The following is a 15,163-nucleotide window of genomic DNA, read 5'->3' as shown; positions in this document are numbered from 1 at the left end:
ATAGAGTAGCTTCTTCGAGTAGACCAAAGAAAAAGAGATTACGTTTATTGAACAAATAAAAATAAATCTGTATAATGCATAAAAATATCAGTAAATGCCAATTTTTTTTACACCATCTGATAATTACTGAATAAAAACAATCACTAAATATAAAATTTCACTATTAAAACTTTTGAATTTTAAGTAAAGTATCGTGATATAATTTAGTTGCCTCTTCGATACTCGATGGCATAACTAAATCTTGAAAAATCAGGCGAACCATTTAATAAATTTGTTGCTGCAGTACTTTGGTAACTCTGCAAAATTTTCCCAAGCGTTCGAAATGTGTTCTTCTGATACTGGATGACTACAGTCTACGGCATTATTTTCTTCGGGTACATAATATAAGTAGTTTGGTTTTCCACACACAATCTTCCCATCTTTTTGGCCCCTTATCGGATGTCTATTCCATTCCTTTCTTGTTCTGTCCAAATCATTTTGAATCAACGATGAAAAACAAAATCTCAGACACTCAACTTGCAGTGGATTGGACTTGTCGAAGTGACCACACTCTTTCATATCCTTAAAATAATTTATGTAAAAGTCAATTGAGTGTTGTCTCATTCGTCGCCACCAACTTTCTATCCTCTGGTTTGCGGTACTCTTTCCTTTGACAAAGCTATTTAATCCAGCCAAATCATCTTGATGATCATATCTCAGTGCTTGGTGTACTGATTCTACAACAACATTTTCACTCCCGTTATGGGATCTAATGAGCGTTGGAACTAATTTCAACTTTTTTATGGTTTTTAAATAATAGTGACATATCACTTCGGGCTTATTATTAGTGTTTGAAACCTCTAACCACAAAAATTTGCGGGCAAAGCCATCAACACAGCCATGTATGGCAAATCCAAACAGCTTCAACTTATCGTAATCGTCCAGGTGCCAAATAAAATTTGAACCTGGAACTTGGTACTGTCTTCTTTTTAATTTATAACGAGATCTCAACTCTACACCACATGGATCAAGTAAACGAAGAATTTTTTCACCTGTTCCCCGATAAACTTTTACACCATATTGATATTTTAGCCTCAACCACATCGATTTATAACCAAGCCAGCTACCACTTCCTTCCAATTCCTTCAGGATAATTTTAATTATTAAATCTAAATTTTCACTGATAAATTATCTTTTTAAGCCAAACAAATTTATTATTCTCTGTAAGTGTCTGTAACTAATATATGTGTTATATTTCTTCAAAATATTTTGTATTTCTTTATAACTAAAATTTTCATGAAAATATTTGCAAATCAACGATTCTTTTAAAAGTTTTGACATTATTTATACGCGTAACATAAGGAAATCAACGGAAAATGGATTTGTAAACAAAACTTAATAGGATTGAAATTTGTCTGCTGTATTGTTATCATTGTCTCATCATCTCCAACTACACAACCTGTACTTGTACGCATTTACTCGTCACACAACGTGTACCTGTTCTCGTTGACTCGAGCTCCATCTCGATCTCTCGAGTTCGCTCACATTTGCATGGAAATGTCGTGACCGGGCTTCCGTATATGAGTGTAAAGAACAAGAGCGAGCAGAGTAGAGATAGAGAGAGATGATATAGTAGTGTGTGGGATTGAGGACAGAGTATGAGTGTGTGCATAGTAGCGTGTGTCCGGGACGAGCAAAAGCCCCTCCTGGTCCAGGATAAGCAGGACGTGGTGATCGTGCCTTCGCGGCTCGCGTGGTGCGAGGCGGAGTCGCTGCAGCGCAGTCTAGAGGACGATATGAAGCGTTGTGCCGTATATTGTGTAAGGAGATACTGTGTAGTAGGGTTAAGTGATTGAATAAACAATAGTTAAAGGTATTTGTTTGTGTTCGTTTAATAGTTCTCCTCGTAGAACGGAAGAACTCCTGCGCCAATCCCCCTTTTTCAGGAGAAGAAACCCAAGGTGTAAGAGGGACAAAGGTGACGTACGTGATCGAGATTTGTTAACGCTGCGTCGGCGCATTTCTTTGTTTTTAGGTGAAGAAACAGTGTTACAGATCTAGCAAACAAAGCTCTACCAAATTTTTCGAGGAATTAACGTACAGCACATTCAGCAACATTCTGAATTTTCATCAACTTTTTAAACTAAAAGTTATTTCTCAGCTCTGAGCAAACAGATCAATCTAAACAATTTGGTCAAATTATGGATGATTGCATTGGACTACTTTGTGACGATGACACAACCTTAAGTGCAGTTGCTGCAAGCATGCATGCCATAGTGCCCTCTTTGCCGATTACTTTATTAAATCAAATAGATGTTGTTTATTCATAAAGAAGGTAAGGTAATAGTGAGTTTTTGTCTAGTGATTGCAGATATTGTGAATAATAGGCTTAAAAATTGTTACGTCACTCCTTACAGGAGTTCACTCACTACAAGAATTAACGTCAATATATTGATAATACTTTGAACAGAGATTAATTAGTGTATGAAGAAACTTCGATTCGAATTTCAAGTCCCTTTATGGCTTATAAAGTGAGATATTGATAATTTTATTATTGAACTTTTAACGTGCAGTCTTATAACAATCAGTACTGTTCTGATACATAACCTGCAATATCTGGATAATCGACATCAAGATTTGATTGGAAATTATTTTGAAAATAGCTAAAAACTTGGTGATTACGTAGCTATAGTCTCATCTTCACTCATGGCTTCTGGAATGAGCAATAAATTAGTGAATAAAATAATTCTCCTTCGACAGCTACTGTTAGTATGAGACGTTATATCTGTATACATAGTTATGCAGGTTACAATACTGCTGATCTTATGCGTCAAAAAGGTTAGGTACGAGTAAACTCCCTTAAGTCCTAAAACTCAATACAGTTACTGCAGAAATATTAATTCAAGTTACGTTTACAAACCAAATATTGTACGCATATTTAAAGATAAACTCGTTATTTTTGGAATGCTCAAGTAGAACAGAAAAATTATGTTTTCGTCGAATAAAATTTAATTATGAAAAAAAACGTGGTAATAATTAAACTGTGGAAAATTATTTAATTCTTACGAGGAGATCTAATTGAGCCACCGTTCTTTTCGTGTTTTTCAACGATTGCTAGGGAAGAGCAAAATAAACTTAATCTCTAATAAAAAACGAGAATATATATACGCTGTTTGGAGAAGGGGATGCGTACGCTCTTTGTTCCCCTCCTCCTTGCTGGTATAAAAGATATTAAATAGTCAAATTACAAGAAACGTTAATTACAACTCAACAACTTGGGAAAGGGGGATCTACACGCGCACAAAACTTTCATTTGCAATTAATTAAAACCAGTGAATTTTAAAAGTACTTTTTTGGGCGCGCCGTAGTAATTTACCTGGAATTCGCGCGTTGGTTTTAAAAGCTTGTGAATTTTGCTTGGCTTCACCAGTGGGGTGATTTTTCGCAACCTGGCCGAAGGCGAAGGCGTAGCTCACAATTATCTCCAAGAGTTCCAAGAAATTTAACTTTATCCTCCCATTCAATAATAATTCAGACGAGGACTCCGTAATAGTGTAATTATTGATAAACAGGAAGCTATACGTACTATGCATAAATTGGCTATGAACAAAATGACTTGTGGAATGGCTCGTCTGGCTATCAAATTTTTGTAAGCCACATGTATTTTTTCCAGTATAGAGTATGGGGGGAAACATCGATTTTACACGCACGTTTAGGACGAAACAGTTCAACTTACTAAAATCCTAAATATTCATTTAGTTAGTAAGTATCCGTAGGTATACGATTATACCACAATTCCTCACATGTTTGTGTAAAATCTGTTGTATATATAACTAGTACGAACGCTATATCTATTAATATATGAATTTCCTAGAGAATAAAAGGAAAAATCCCGGAAAAATTACCGTTTGTTATGTCTACGACAGCATATACAGCTGTGCGTCCCTTCAGGCCTGGGCCCTAAAAGGTATAGGAAAACAGAGAGGAGAAGCTGCGAAGCAAGCGACAGGGAGTTAGAGAGATTAGCTAGAGACACGAGACCGAAAGACACGCGGTACTTTCCTCACAGATAAAAAGCTCTAATGAAGTAACTTAACCACAAGCCATGCCACCTTTATTTATTCACAAATCGAGAAATCCTTGTAACGCCATCAGTTCATTCACTTACAAATAATGAGTCGCACAGATATGAAACATATTTAATGAGAAGAATAGATACAGTGTTTATACAAGTCATACATATATATCATCTGCTAGAGCCATGTTACACAAATGAAATTTACACGACATCGTCGGTCGTTTTTCCCTTGAGCCAAAATTTATTTTAAAAATCAAATTCAAACTTATCATATGTTTAATCATCTATATAATATTAACAAACGAACTAATGATTTCACAAATGAGATGATCAGTTTTGTTCGGAATTCTTCTCATGTGTCGTATAGAACGTTACGACAACAAAATTAAATAAAATAAAAAGCATGCTTTCATTTTGGAAATTGGACTCAAAATTATAATTTTTGACTTTAAAACGGAAAAAATTTTCAACCCCCTTACCTCTCTCCCCTGCTAATTAACCGAAAGAGAATGGGTCATATTTAATGCTTGCCAACAACACTCGTGCAATTTAGTAGTTGGAAACAGAGAAGTGGATTTCAGAGTGGAACTATGAGGAAGAATGTGAAGCAGAGTAAGCCTCTTTCACCCCAAAAATCAATGAAAATTCAATGCACGCGTGCGAAAACACGCGTGAAACTTGCCACGCGTGCATCAAAAGAGAACAATCCAGACATAATGGGGTGGAGAGGTGCTAGTGAGGAAAAAAATCGAACGAGGGATTCTGAAGTAGGGGAGGAACAGAGAGTTTAATTGCAAGCATCCGAATGCCGGCGTGCCACGTGCGAAATTCATCCGCCTTGATTTTCAACGAGAGCACGCGCGCGTGTGTGTACATGCGTGTGAGGCGAGGTGAAGGTCTACACGCGACCGGTGGTTTAGTTCTCTCATCTATATCTGCAGGAAGCCAGCGAATTTATATGGAAATTCACTAAATTTGTTCTGTGTGCTCGCTCGAGTGCGTGGATATATAAGTATCAGTTGCTTTTTTTTTCTTTTTTCTTTTTTTAGAATCCGTCTGTCTTTGTCTATCTGGGTAGTATGAGAATATCGGGTCTGTGTGCGTGCGAGTCGATGAAAAAAAACGGGGAAAAAATAAAAAGTTTGATGAGGGTTGAACAAGGAAAAACATAGATGATGGAGATACGGGTGAAAGCATTAAGGTAATAATACCACCGTACGAGTGTTTTTGATGGCAGAATAAAATAGGTTGGTCTATCGAGATGAGAGAAATTCTATCTAACTTGGGAAGTTGGATCAGAAATTTTTAACGAGTTGAAATAAATCAAACCATTCGAGCTTTAATTTACATGTAGTACCTTTTGTTGGTTCAAAACGAAGGCTCATACGAATATACGCATTAAATGGTTTCTATTATTTTTATTTTTAAATAGTTAAATTTGACATATCTCGCGTGCTTTGGTAATCACTTTTGCTCGTAACTAATTTTTCGTAAATTTCAATTGATTTTCTTACGTCGTTGCCTTTGGTATAGCTTAAAAAATTCAGATCTAAGTTTTTTTTTTCCAAATTTTTTTGTCAATTAGATGTTACCGAATAAAGACGTTTTGTTTAAAAAAATTAAATATTTATTAAATTTAAATGTAAGGTAAAATAGATTTCTACGTAGAAGAAATAATTTAACGGAAGATAGTATTTTCAAATAATTTTTGTATTCGAATGGAATAACGGAATTGTTTTCCGTTAAACATCTGCTAAAAAATTAATACCAAAACATAAAAAAATTAAAAATAATTTCTCTAAATAATACGTAATGATGAGAAAAAATTAATGTCAAGAAGCATAACTAAAGAGCCAAGAAAAAAAAATTAGTTTATTGATAGTTTTTAAAGTTAACTTATTCAAACGAAAACAAAGATCAGATTGTAATAAATTTTCATTTTTACTATTGAAAAATAAAGAAAAAAAAATACAATGCCATTAAACATCAGTACAGAACATAACTCTTTAATCAATTGAAATAAAAGTACCACTTTTGTGTATAGAACATTTCTCGAATGATAAGTGCCGCAGTTACATTTTATGTCCAGATGTCAAATTTCATATCAATGTAAACAAGTACTTGAAAAAAGTCGTTTGCTTATGACTTGAAACTGAATTAATGAAAAAGATAAGATACGAAACGAAAATTGTACGTCTGTTTGCAATACTACATAACATATGTGCTAGAAAATGTTTCCATCCGTATAAAAATTAAGTGTCGAGACCTATACATCTTATTCTAAACTTCACGAGTTGTACTGATGAAAATAAAAAATAAAAAAAAAACACAATCATCAAAATGTATACATTTTCATTAAGCTACTTGGTTCTTGGATTTATTGCTTACGCAGAAGTCAGATTGGGTGAGTTGTTGGTGAACTAATCTTCGTAGAAAATGTTTATTAAAGTTACTCATGATTAATTACCCTTGTTAGCTAAATCTTTGGAAACTGAAAATATTGTTGGTGGCAATATTGTTCCCATAGGCACATTTACCTACGCTGTGAAATTGTTAAGGGAACAAAAGGACCAAACAGGCATTTGCGGAGGTGCTATAATTAGTAATCGACACGTAGTGACCGCCGCTCATTGTGTCATATGCGACAACGTCCCGCTTATGAATCTCAGGGTTTCCGCTGGAATTGTTGATAAAAAAAGTGGTTTTAACGTTACAGTCGATGTCCAGGAATTTTATTTACCCAAGGAATACACAACGGATGGCAATTCTGTACAAACCTCTGACATCGCTGTTTTAAAAGTGTGTTGAATCGTTATCAAGTCAATTGAAAAATATTAAGTCCTTGTTCAACTTTTTCTTCTCTCATTGAACCAAAATTTAGATTTGAATGAAAAATAAATTAGTGGATGTTCTTTCCCCAGCTCACAGAAGAACTTGGAATCGGGAAAACCCCTTTTATAAGCTCACTCGATTTACCTGCTCATTACTCGTACGAGGATGAAAAAGCCACCATCGTTGGTTTCGGGATCAATGCAGTCATAATAGAAGAAATGGAAGTTGGAGTTTACTTACATTACGTTTATCATAAAAATGCAAATCTGCGATATGGAGAAACTTATGTACTAAAACAGCATGAATGCCAACGACAGTATAATGGGCTAAGCCACAAACATTTGTGCGCTCGTATGGTTCAACGCCCTGAATTTGAATACGAAGGTGCTTGTCGAGTAAGTACACTGAAACACCGACACGTAAAATTTTTCATCCACCATAACTATTGTCATATCATGTCATTCAGTAATCAATTGATATCAGCTGACAATTGTGATAAACATTCTAAAATAAATTATTCAATAGGGTGACAGTGGTGGACCACTCGTATTCATGCACACCACGTTGATCGGAGTACAATCTATGGGCCCTGCGGATTGCAATGAAAAAACTACGCCCGGGGTATATACCAGAGTTAACTTGTTTCTGAATTTTCTAAAAACAGTTATGAACGGCACGTACGATCCTCGTACTACGATTACTTATCGCTACAATCTTACTGAAGGTTTCGTTCTTAAAAATGCGAAATACAATTGAAGGAATATGTGTCTGGACATGTCAAGACACACCAAAAGCTAACTTAATTTAATATACAATTTTTTTTGTAGCCTAAGGTATTTGATGCTTTGTTAGAAGAGAAGCTAGAGATACTTATGTAAAAAATTTGACGAAACATTGAGAAATTACTTAAGATTTATATACTATGTAAGAAGGGATGGGCTATTATGATTTATGGTCATATTGTAAGAATAAATTTTTAATATTTTAACAAATTTTTAATACTTGTGTACATGTGATGCTGACTATTTATTTTTTGCTAGTATGAATAAAAAATTTACACTGCCATTGCAACTTTTTTGTTTCTAAATTTGAGCTGGATTTATTGATTGTGACAACCTACTCAAACGTTCTAGTCCCTGACTCACTATTTCTACTACTTTCAATCCTTAACGAAATTAATGATTTTTAAGGTATACTCAAACTAATGATACAACATATTTTTACAAGTAATAAAGTATAGTTCACTTAGTGAGTAACGTACACAGGCTTTTGGTGCGTGCTGATGTACGTATATTAAATACTTATCTAATCAAACCAACTGCGAAAATACATCTTTGTTTGCAGTAATAAATAACAAACATTAAGTATGGATACAAGTAATTAATATCATACTAGTATCGTACATCGTAATAATCTTCAAAATATTTATTTAAAAAAATGTATAAATTATTATACATATGTATAAATAGTGCATGTGTCAAATATATCAGCGGTGTCAAATTGGTTCCCAGATGAATATGTTGCAGAAAATGATGGTCAAATTGGTTCCCGAGGCCCTGAGGCGCATAGTTAAATTGGTAATATTTTTCCCTTCACACATCATCCAGGCTTGAGACTGGCAGTCGCTGACGGGTTTAAAAAAATATTGATGATTGCGAGTATAAATGAAGGATTTTCAATCATGAAGAATAAAAGTAATTTTTTTGAGAGATTATTCGAATAAATTGAAATCTGGTTATAGAACCTGTTTGATGAGATGATACATTTTTTCTTAAAAATATTTCTTGGTCGAGAGTCTTTTTCGATTTGTTTTTTGCACTACGAGATTTTTAATGGCCTCCTTAACTTGTTAGTGCTCGTGTTGGTAAGTTTATCTTTCTACCACACCATTCGATGCATTAATTTTTACGTAGCACTTGCACGATCAAAATGTGCACGTCCAACGCTAAAGATCGTTTTTTATACATTAAAATTTTAAATATTAAAATATAATACATGATATGTATAACATAAATACATATCTAATCTTCTCATTTTTTTCCCCGGGAACCAATTTGAGTATATGCGCTTCGGGGCCTCAGAAACGAATTTGACCATTTCCCCCACAAAATATATTTTTATTTTAACCGCTGAGAACAAATTATTTACATCGGTAGAAACTTGAAAATTTCAAGTTCATCACCTTAGCTATTGGTAATGATGATTCACTTCTACAAAGATTTACCCTATATAGTTGTAATGTGACATATATATCATGTATAAGACTTTTTCGGTAAAAGTTACATACGAACTTATAAACCTGTGTTGAAAAACAATTTTTTTTATCATGCTGATTTTGTTGCATTAGTAATTAGCAATTTATGCCATTTTTAACTTGCTCACAAAACTTAAAAAAATACCATACCAAACAATTTTTTCGTATGAAATTCATAAAATGAAAATCTAGATAAACTGTTTAAACACATTGAATACACTTGTTTGTTTTGCGTTGGCCATTGGAAATTAGTAATCCACAATTTATGTTGCTTGTTATGGAAAGGTTTAGATTAACAAAATTACAAAAGTACCTGAATTAAATATTATGATCTACCAACACAATACTTTAAGTAAATATAACGATAGATAAAAGCTTTAATACATCTTTCTGTATGAGTTACAATTTTTTGTTTGTACAATTTTACATAATTTTAGAAAAATTATGGAGAAATTAAAATGTCTGGCATCAAACAGCGTGTTTTTTATACGGATTTGTGTTTTATCTATATCGTGTCTTATAAACTGATTGTCGGGTGACAGATGTTTTGTGTGCTTTGCATCATTATTTGATATTTATAACATAGTTTGATTAAATAGTAGTTTTTAAATGGTTAATTACTAAGAATAGCAAAAAAAATTTTGATAGTATGAGAGTATAATACGTTGAATGATCTGCCGCAAAATATATTATGCTTGCCGTCTCAAAAAAAAAAAGATAAAAATTGTACACGGTCTTGACTCATATATTACTAAGGAAAATATTAACACAACTAATGGTATGACATTCACTGGTTAACATGTAATTAACACATGTTTTCAAAGTTAAAGCAAATAATACGGTGGATAAGCCAGTTTACTCATAAACGATGAATAATAAATTAATGCGGCAATAACAAAAATAAAAGTCGAAATGCGTCCGACATGACCAGTTTAAGGCTCCAACTACGTTCATCCTATCCCAGCGACCATTACGTTACAGGCGAACGTGGATGATCCCGTATGAAATTAAAACGTTACACGAGTACACGGCTAGGCCCCTGTCCCATTAAAGGGTAAATTAACACGTTTACGTAAACGACTCGTTCGAACTCTGACGCTCCGAGAATTTCGATTTCAGCCCAGGCTCTGTGGGTCAAAGTTGGACGGTTGATTAAACTCGGTGCAATCAACGCCCTCGGGCCTACGCGCCTGCTCTCTATAATGCTTGCCCATCGCTTCTCTTGATTATTATCATTTCAGAATTTTGGCGATCACGAGTGAAAAAATGGCGCAGCGAGTGGCGGAGCTCGTTGATGGCTTTGGAAAAGAGATTGAGCGATTTTTGCGTCGAATAGTTTGGCAAAGCAGTTACGAAGTGTGGGGCTGGGCGGGAGGGGGAAACGTGATTTTCGAAAACGACCTCTCTCGTGCCTGCTTTTCTGCCTGCTGGCTATACGTAATCTGTAACAAAGTTCTCGTGCATTGAGGTTTTTTTTTTTTTTTTTTTTTTTTTTTAAATGACCCGGTTTGTTGCTATTTTTGAAATAATAAGCAACCTAGTAAACTGATTTAAACATTTTTGTTAAAATAAAATTTTTTGTTGCCAATCTTTGTTGATGTGGATCAAAAATAATCAAGTTTGTTGTATCATAAACCAAACGTAATAACAAGCTTGTGAAACTTTGAGAGAATCTTCTTATGAAAATTAAAATTAGTGAAATTTCACTGATTTAAATTAAGAAGGTATACCAATGCAATTTCAATATAATTTAACATTAGATTAACGCCAAAAGTGTTGTAAACGCATGTTTTTTACGACAGTAAATAGACGACTAGTGTGTCACGTGATGGTAAAACTGAACCTCGAGTCAAGATTTCGCACAACTTCTAGTCTTATCAAACGAAACAGATATTACAGCAGTCAATATTGAAACAGCCCCATGTTATTGCTGATTTATTGCTTCAAGTTTTACCAACTAGTCGTACTGTGTTGAATACATAATAGCATGACTTTTGATGAAATCACTATTTGATAAAATTATTACTTGAATTGCCATAGCAACCCCAAGTGGTTCGCGTAATATAACATGAATGTCACCGGAAATCAACAACATACTATTTGATCAAGTAAATTTGAAAAGTTGAAAAAACTGAGTCACGAAATAGCCATTGCTGTTGAATTAACGAAGTAAAAATCTAGAAGCAACAGCTCGCCCTTACCTCATGAATTCTCGTCGTCAGTACAAAGTGAAACGGAAATCCATTTCTCACTCGCACGTGTATCTATACATAGTTACATTATGAGAAAAGCAGAGCTCTCCAGCGAGTATCTGCGGATGACAGTGAGCCATAGTCAGTAGAAGAGCAAAGAAAGCAAGACAAGAATAGCAACTGACTTGCCCGAACACGAGAGGGCCGGGTACGTCCTTGTGCAATGCGTCTCGTAGGATTTTAAATACATGACTAAACATGGAGCACCTGACAGTTTCCATAATAAAAATATCTAGTCACGTTGCCATCCCAGAGGCAAATTATTCCAGATTATGACTGCTCGGTGATGGCAAGGAGCCCCGTTCACTCCAAACGATTGCCAGTAATAGTATTCCATAAACGTCATTGTTTCTCCGATTGAAATTGTTTTTTCACGATTGCAACTGAGTTTGATGAGAAGGAGCCTCTAGATGTATCGACAGTGCAGCACTTACCTCGATAAAGAGCCAAGATGTCACGAGGGCCAAGCTGCTGTATTGTCCGTTGAAGCGGTATTGATAAGCATAAAACGTGAAGTGGTATAAATAGAAAAACCTGCAACAGAAAAAACAAGTATTTTGTCAATTATTTGCGGAACAAACCTTCTCGTAGGTTTTGTTAATGAAAGTCAGGTGACAATGACGAAATTTGGTATGATTGACAACCGTTCCATCGGTACGTCCACCATGTTAAATTTGTATGTACCATATGCCTAGAACTAACAAAAGCACCCATCGTAACGGCGCCAAAGCAAACAATGTCACGCCGAAAGGTAAGTAGGCGAAGCTCGATTCTGCCCCGCATACACACGAACAAGAGCTTTATCTTGGCCCTTAAGACAAAACGTATTTTTGTCGTACCTCTCATTATCAGCCATTATCAAGATTACAACAGCGAAGGTTCAATAGGATTCTCGCATTACATTGAGGGCCGCCTGCTTCCATATGCCTACCAAGGTGGCGTCTCCTTAAGTAATTCATTGCAAACCAACTAATGGATGCATCACGGATCAGATGCTATTGGATTTCAGGAGTGGTATCTGAGGGGTGAGTGAGGTAGATGGGAGGTGGGAGAGGTAGCTGTCACCACCGACTGGCCGGACAAGCGTCCGAAACTAATGGCATCTCGGCTATATACCGGCTGATGGCGAACGAGACACTGTTGAGGTGTATACGTGTGTATATGAGACGGGCGGGAGCTCTATGGCTAATGCGTGGGGCTTACCAGGTTGCTTTGGTCGCGTACCGACAGCTGAGTGCTTTGTGGCTACCGTGGAGTGTTGTTATTGTGGGAATAAGTTACCCTTCTATTGTTCATGTTTTTTTCCATGTACATCACATTCACTCGCATATCGTATAGATGTTTTACGTATGTTTTCTATACTTTATTTTACTGAAAAAATACAAACATTGTCTAGATGCAAGATTCAATGGTACACAACATTAGTAAAGCTTAAGGATTGCTGGAAAACTATTTTTGACCCTTTTTTCATTCGCTAAGCCAACACTATTAAACAGGCTGCACAAGGGTCGCCACGTGAGCTCATGCGTGCACACAATATTCGTGTATGAGGGACTCAGTTCAAACATTGACTGCCCCCTCCATCTCGAGTAATGGCTTCTCGTAAAAATCACTTCATTATAACTACTCGCTTTCCTTATTTTCTGTTTTCCCTCATGCTTTTACGATAATTCTTTTTTTTCCCCCATTCTGTATCACCGATCATGTGCACGTATATTTGGTTAACGTTTGCAAACACATACACACTCTAAGGTTATGTACCGAGTGAACGAATAAGATTAAGTAAGACAACACGAAGTATATGTGGTTGAAAAAAAAGGGAGACTAATTAATCGCTGGGTAATTTACTGCATCCTGTGCAAGGGTAGTTTGAATAATATTTTTCAAGATTAAAGTTGATTTCAAGTATGGAGCATTGTTTAGCTGTCTGTAAATTAAAGGTTGGTTTTTTGGTGAACACATTGCAACTTTTAATTTTCATGTTAAACAATTTACAATTTGCTAGAAAAAAAAACTTTACAAATCGAGTAATTATTAATTTGCATACAGTTGTCTGTGAATAAGGTTCTATTGTCTTTGGTTTTAATGTCATAAATGTAAATACTTGGTTATGGAGGTTAATTATTTTTCGAACCTATAGCTACAGTTGTAGGAAAATGATCGACTATCTCTGAAACGTGACCCCTACACACACTGAATGTGTATAGTACAGATGGACAATGTTTACAGTAGAAGGAAAAGACATACTGATTACAGTGCCAGAGATTAGAACCTAAACTGGTGAGAATAAGTTCGTACTGCAAACATTTTACGCAACTTCGAATGTATAAATTACGATAGAATCTAGGAAGATCATCAATGAATCATCAAACACAAGATACAATTACACGAAAGTGTATGATAAATAAATATCAATTTGTTAAAATCTTGTGCTATCAATATAACCTCAATTAATATTATGTCGAAGTTCCTTAGCTACAGCACATTGGGAGTTAAAGCTGTAATTAAAACAGCATAAAAAGACTGCGGGCACGCATATGAGCTTCTGTATTTAAGGTAAGGTGAGGAAGACAGCAACTCCATGCTAGTAAACAGCTTGGCACGGTACTGCAGCCCCTGCACGGTATCGGCAGTATGTATGAAGTTTTCTATCTATAAATTTCCTCCAGTAAAAATCCACTGGATATCAGTGAAAATTAGCTAGAAGAAATTGACAAGGAAATAGTCGGCATAACAGCTGGATCTTAAAAATGGATACAGAGTGGCTCATTTAAAAAAAAATAATGTACATTAGATTAAGGCAGGAAAAACTATAAATAAAAGTGTGCTAAAGTACACACTCAAAGCGTGTATAAATATCTGTTTTTAAAAATTTTTTTTTTATAAAATTCATTACAGTAGTATAAATATTGATAATCATTTCAAGAATAACCAATGCGATGCTTCGTAAACTATTTTACGTCTTCTATCAATCCAAACAATTCTTTCTTCAATGATTGACCTAAGAAGGCTGCATTGAGCAAAACACTTTCGTCACAGATTTTACACACTTGTATGCATGTTAAATCTGTGACAGCTAACTTCTGAATCCTACACTCTTCCGATATAATTTTTTTCGTTCGTAAGCAACCAGTTTAGTAGAACTAATTAAATAGTTGGTGCAACGTAAAATTTCAAATTCTAGAAATTCTGTGTAACATAACCTCAATGCATTTTATAAGAAAAAATTAATATCAGTTAATATACTTGGCTATGCAGTGTAATGGCCCTTTTTGTCCATTGATGTGTAACATAACGTTTTACTCAACGTATAAGGAACCAGATTACAGGATGAGCCAAATGGATGAATTCAAAGATCTATCGTAGTTTCTTATCCGTCCAATTACCCTTATTCTAATCAAAAATCAATCGTGATGGTAAGTAAAACCTTTGCGGCAGAGAGAAAATTTATACTTCACGAGAAAGTAAGAACTATCTTACCTCGTTCAGTGAACTGGGAACTAATGTATCCATTATTCTAAAAATTTAAAGAAAGCCCATTCTAAATTTCAACCCCTAAGTTGCCATTATACGTGCGCTTTCGAAGCTCTGTATACCTATACTGAGCAAAAAAGAAAAAAAAAGTAAGCGGAGTAAGCGAGATAGATGAGCTGAGATAAAATTCACGGCCGATGAAGAAAAACAAGCTGGTAGGGAGAACGCCGGAAGAAAATTATCGTTTGACTGGACGGGTGGATTTCGCGGAAGTAGGCCCGATAGGTAAAATTT

At 35.1% G+C, this 15,163-nt stretch overlaps 1 protein-coding gene and 1 pseudogene across 7 annotated transcripts in view; both read right to left on the bottom strand.

The window, feature by feature from the left end:
- Positions 1-15,163, bottom strand: part of LOC106639386 (membralin) — a 112,484-nt gene that overhangs the window by 8,459 nt on the left and 88,862 nt on the right. For all 7 annotated transcript variants that reach the window (XM_089597351.1, XM_014352976.2, XM_014352978.3 and 4 more), the window contains exon 11: positions 11,830-11,929. In XM_089597351.1, coding sequence (XP_089453477.1) covers positions 11,830-11,929 — 100 coding nt within the window. The remainder of the gene's footprint in view (positions 1-11,829; positions 11,930-15,163) is intronic.
- Positions 164-1,412, bottom strand: LOC149373353 (uncharacterized; annotated as a pseudogene).

This window comes from Copidosoma floridanum, unplaced genomic scaffold, assembly GCF_036245765.1.
Source record: "Copidosoma floridanum isolate Cflo_tuat_1 unplaced genomic scaffold, Cflo_Japanese_pri ptg000032l, whole genome shotgun sequence".
In the NCBI taxonomy this organism is placed as follows: Eukaryota; Metazoa; Arthropoda; class Insecta; order Hymenoptera; family Encyrtidae; genus Copidosoma; species Copidosoma floridanum.
This window is presented reverse-complemented; position numbering and strand designations above follow the sequence as displayed.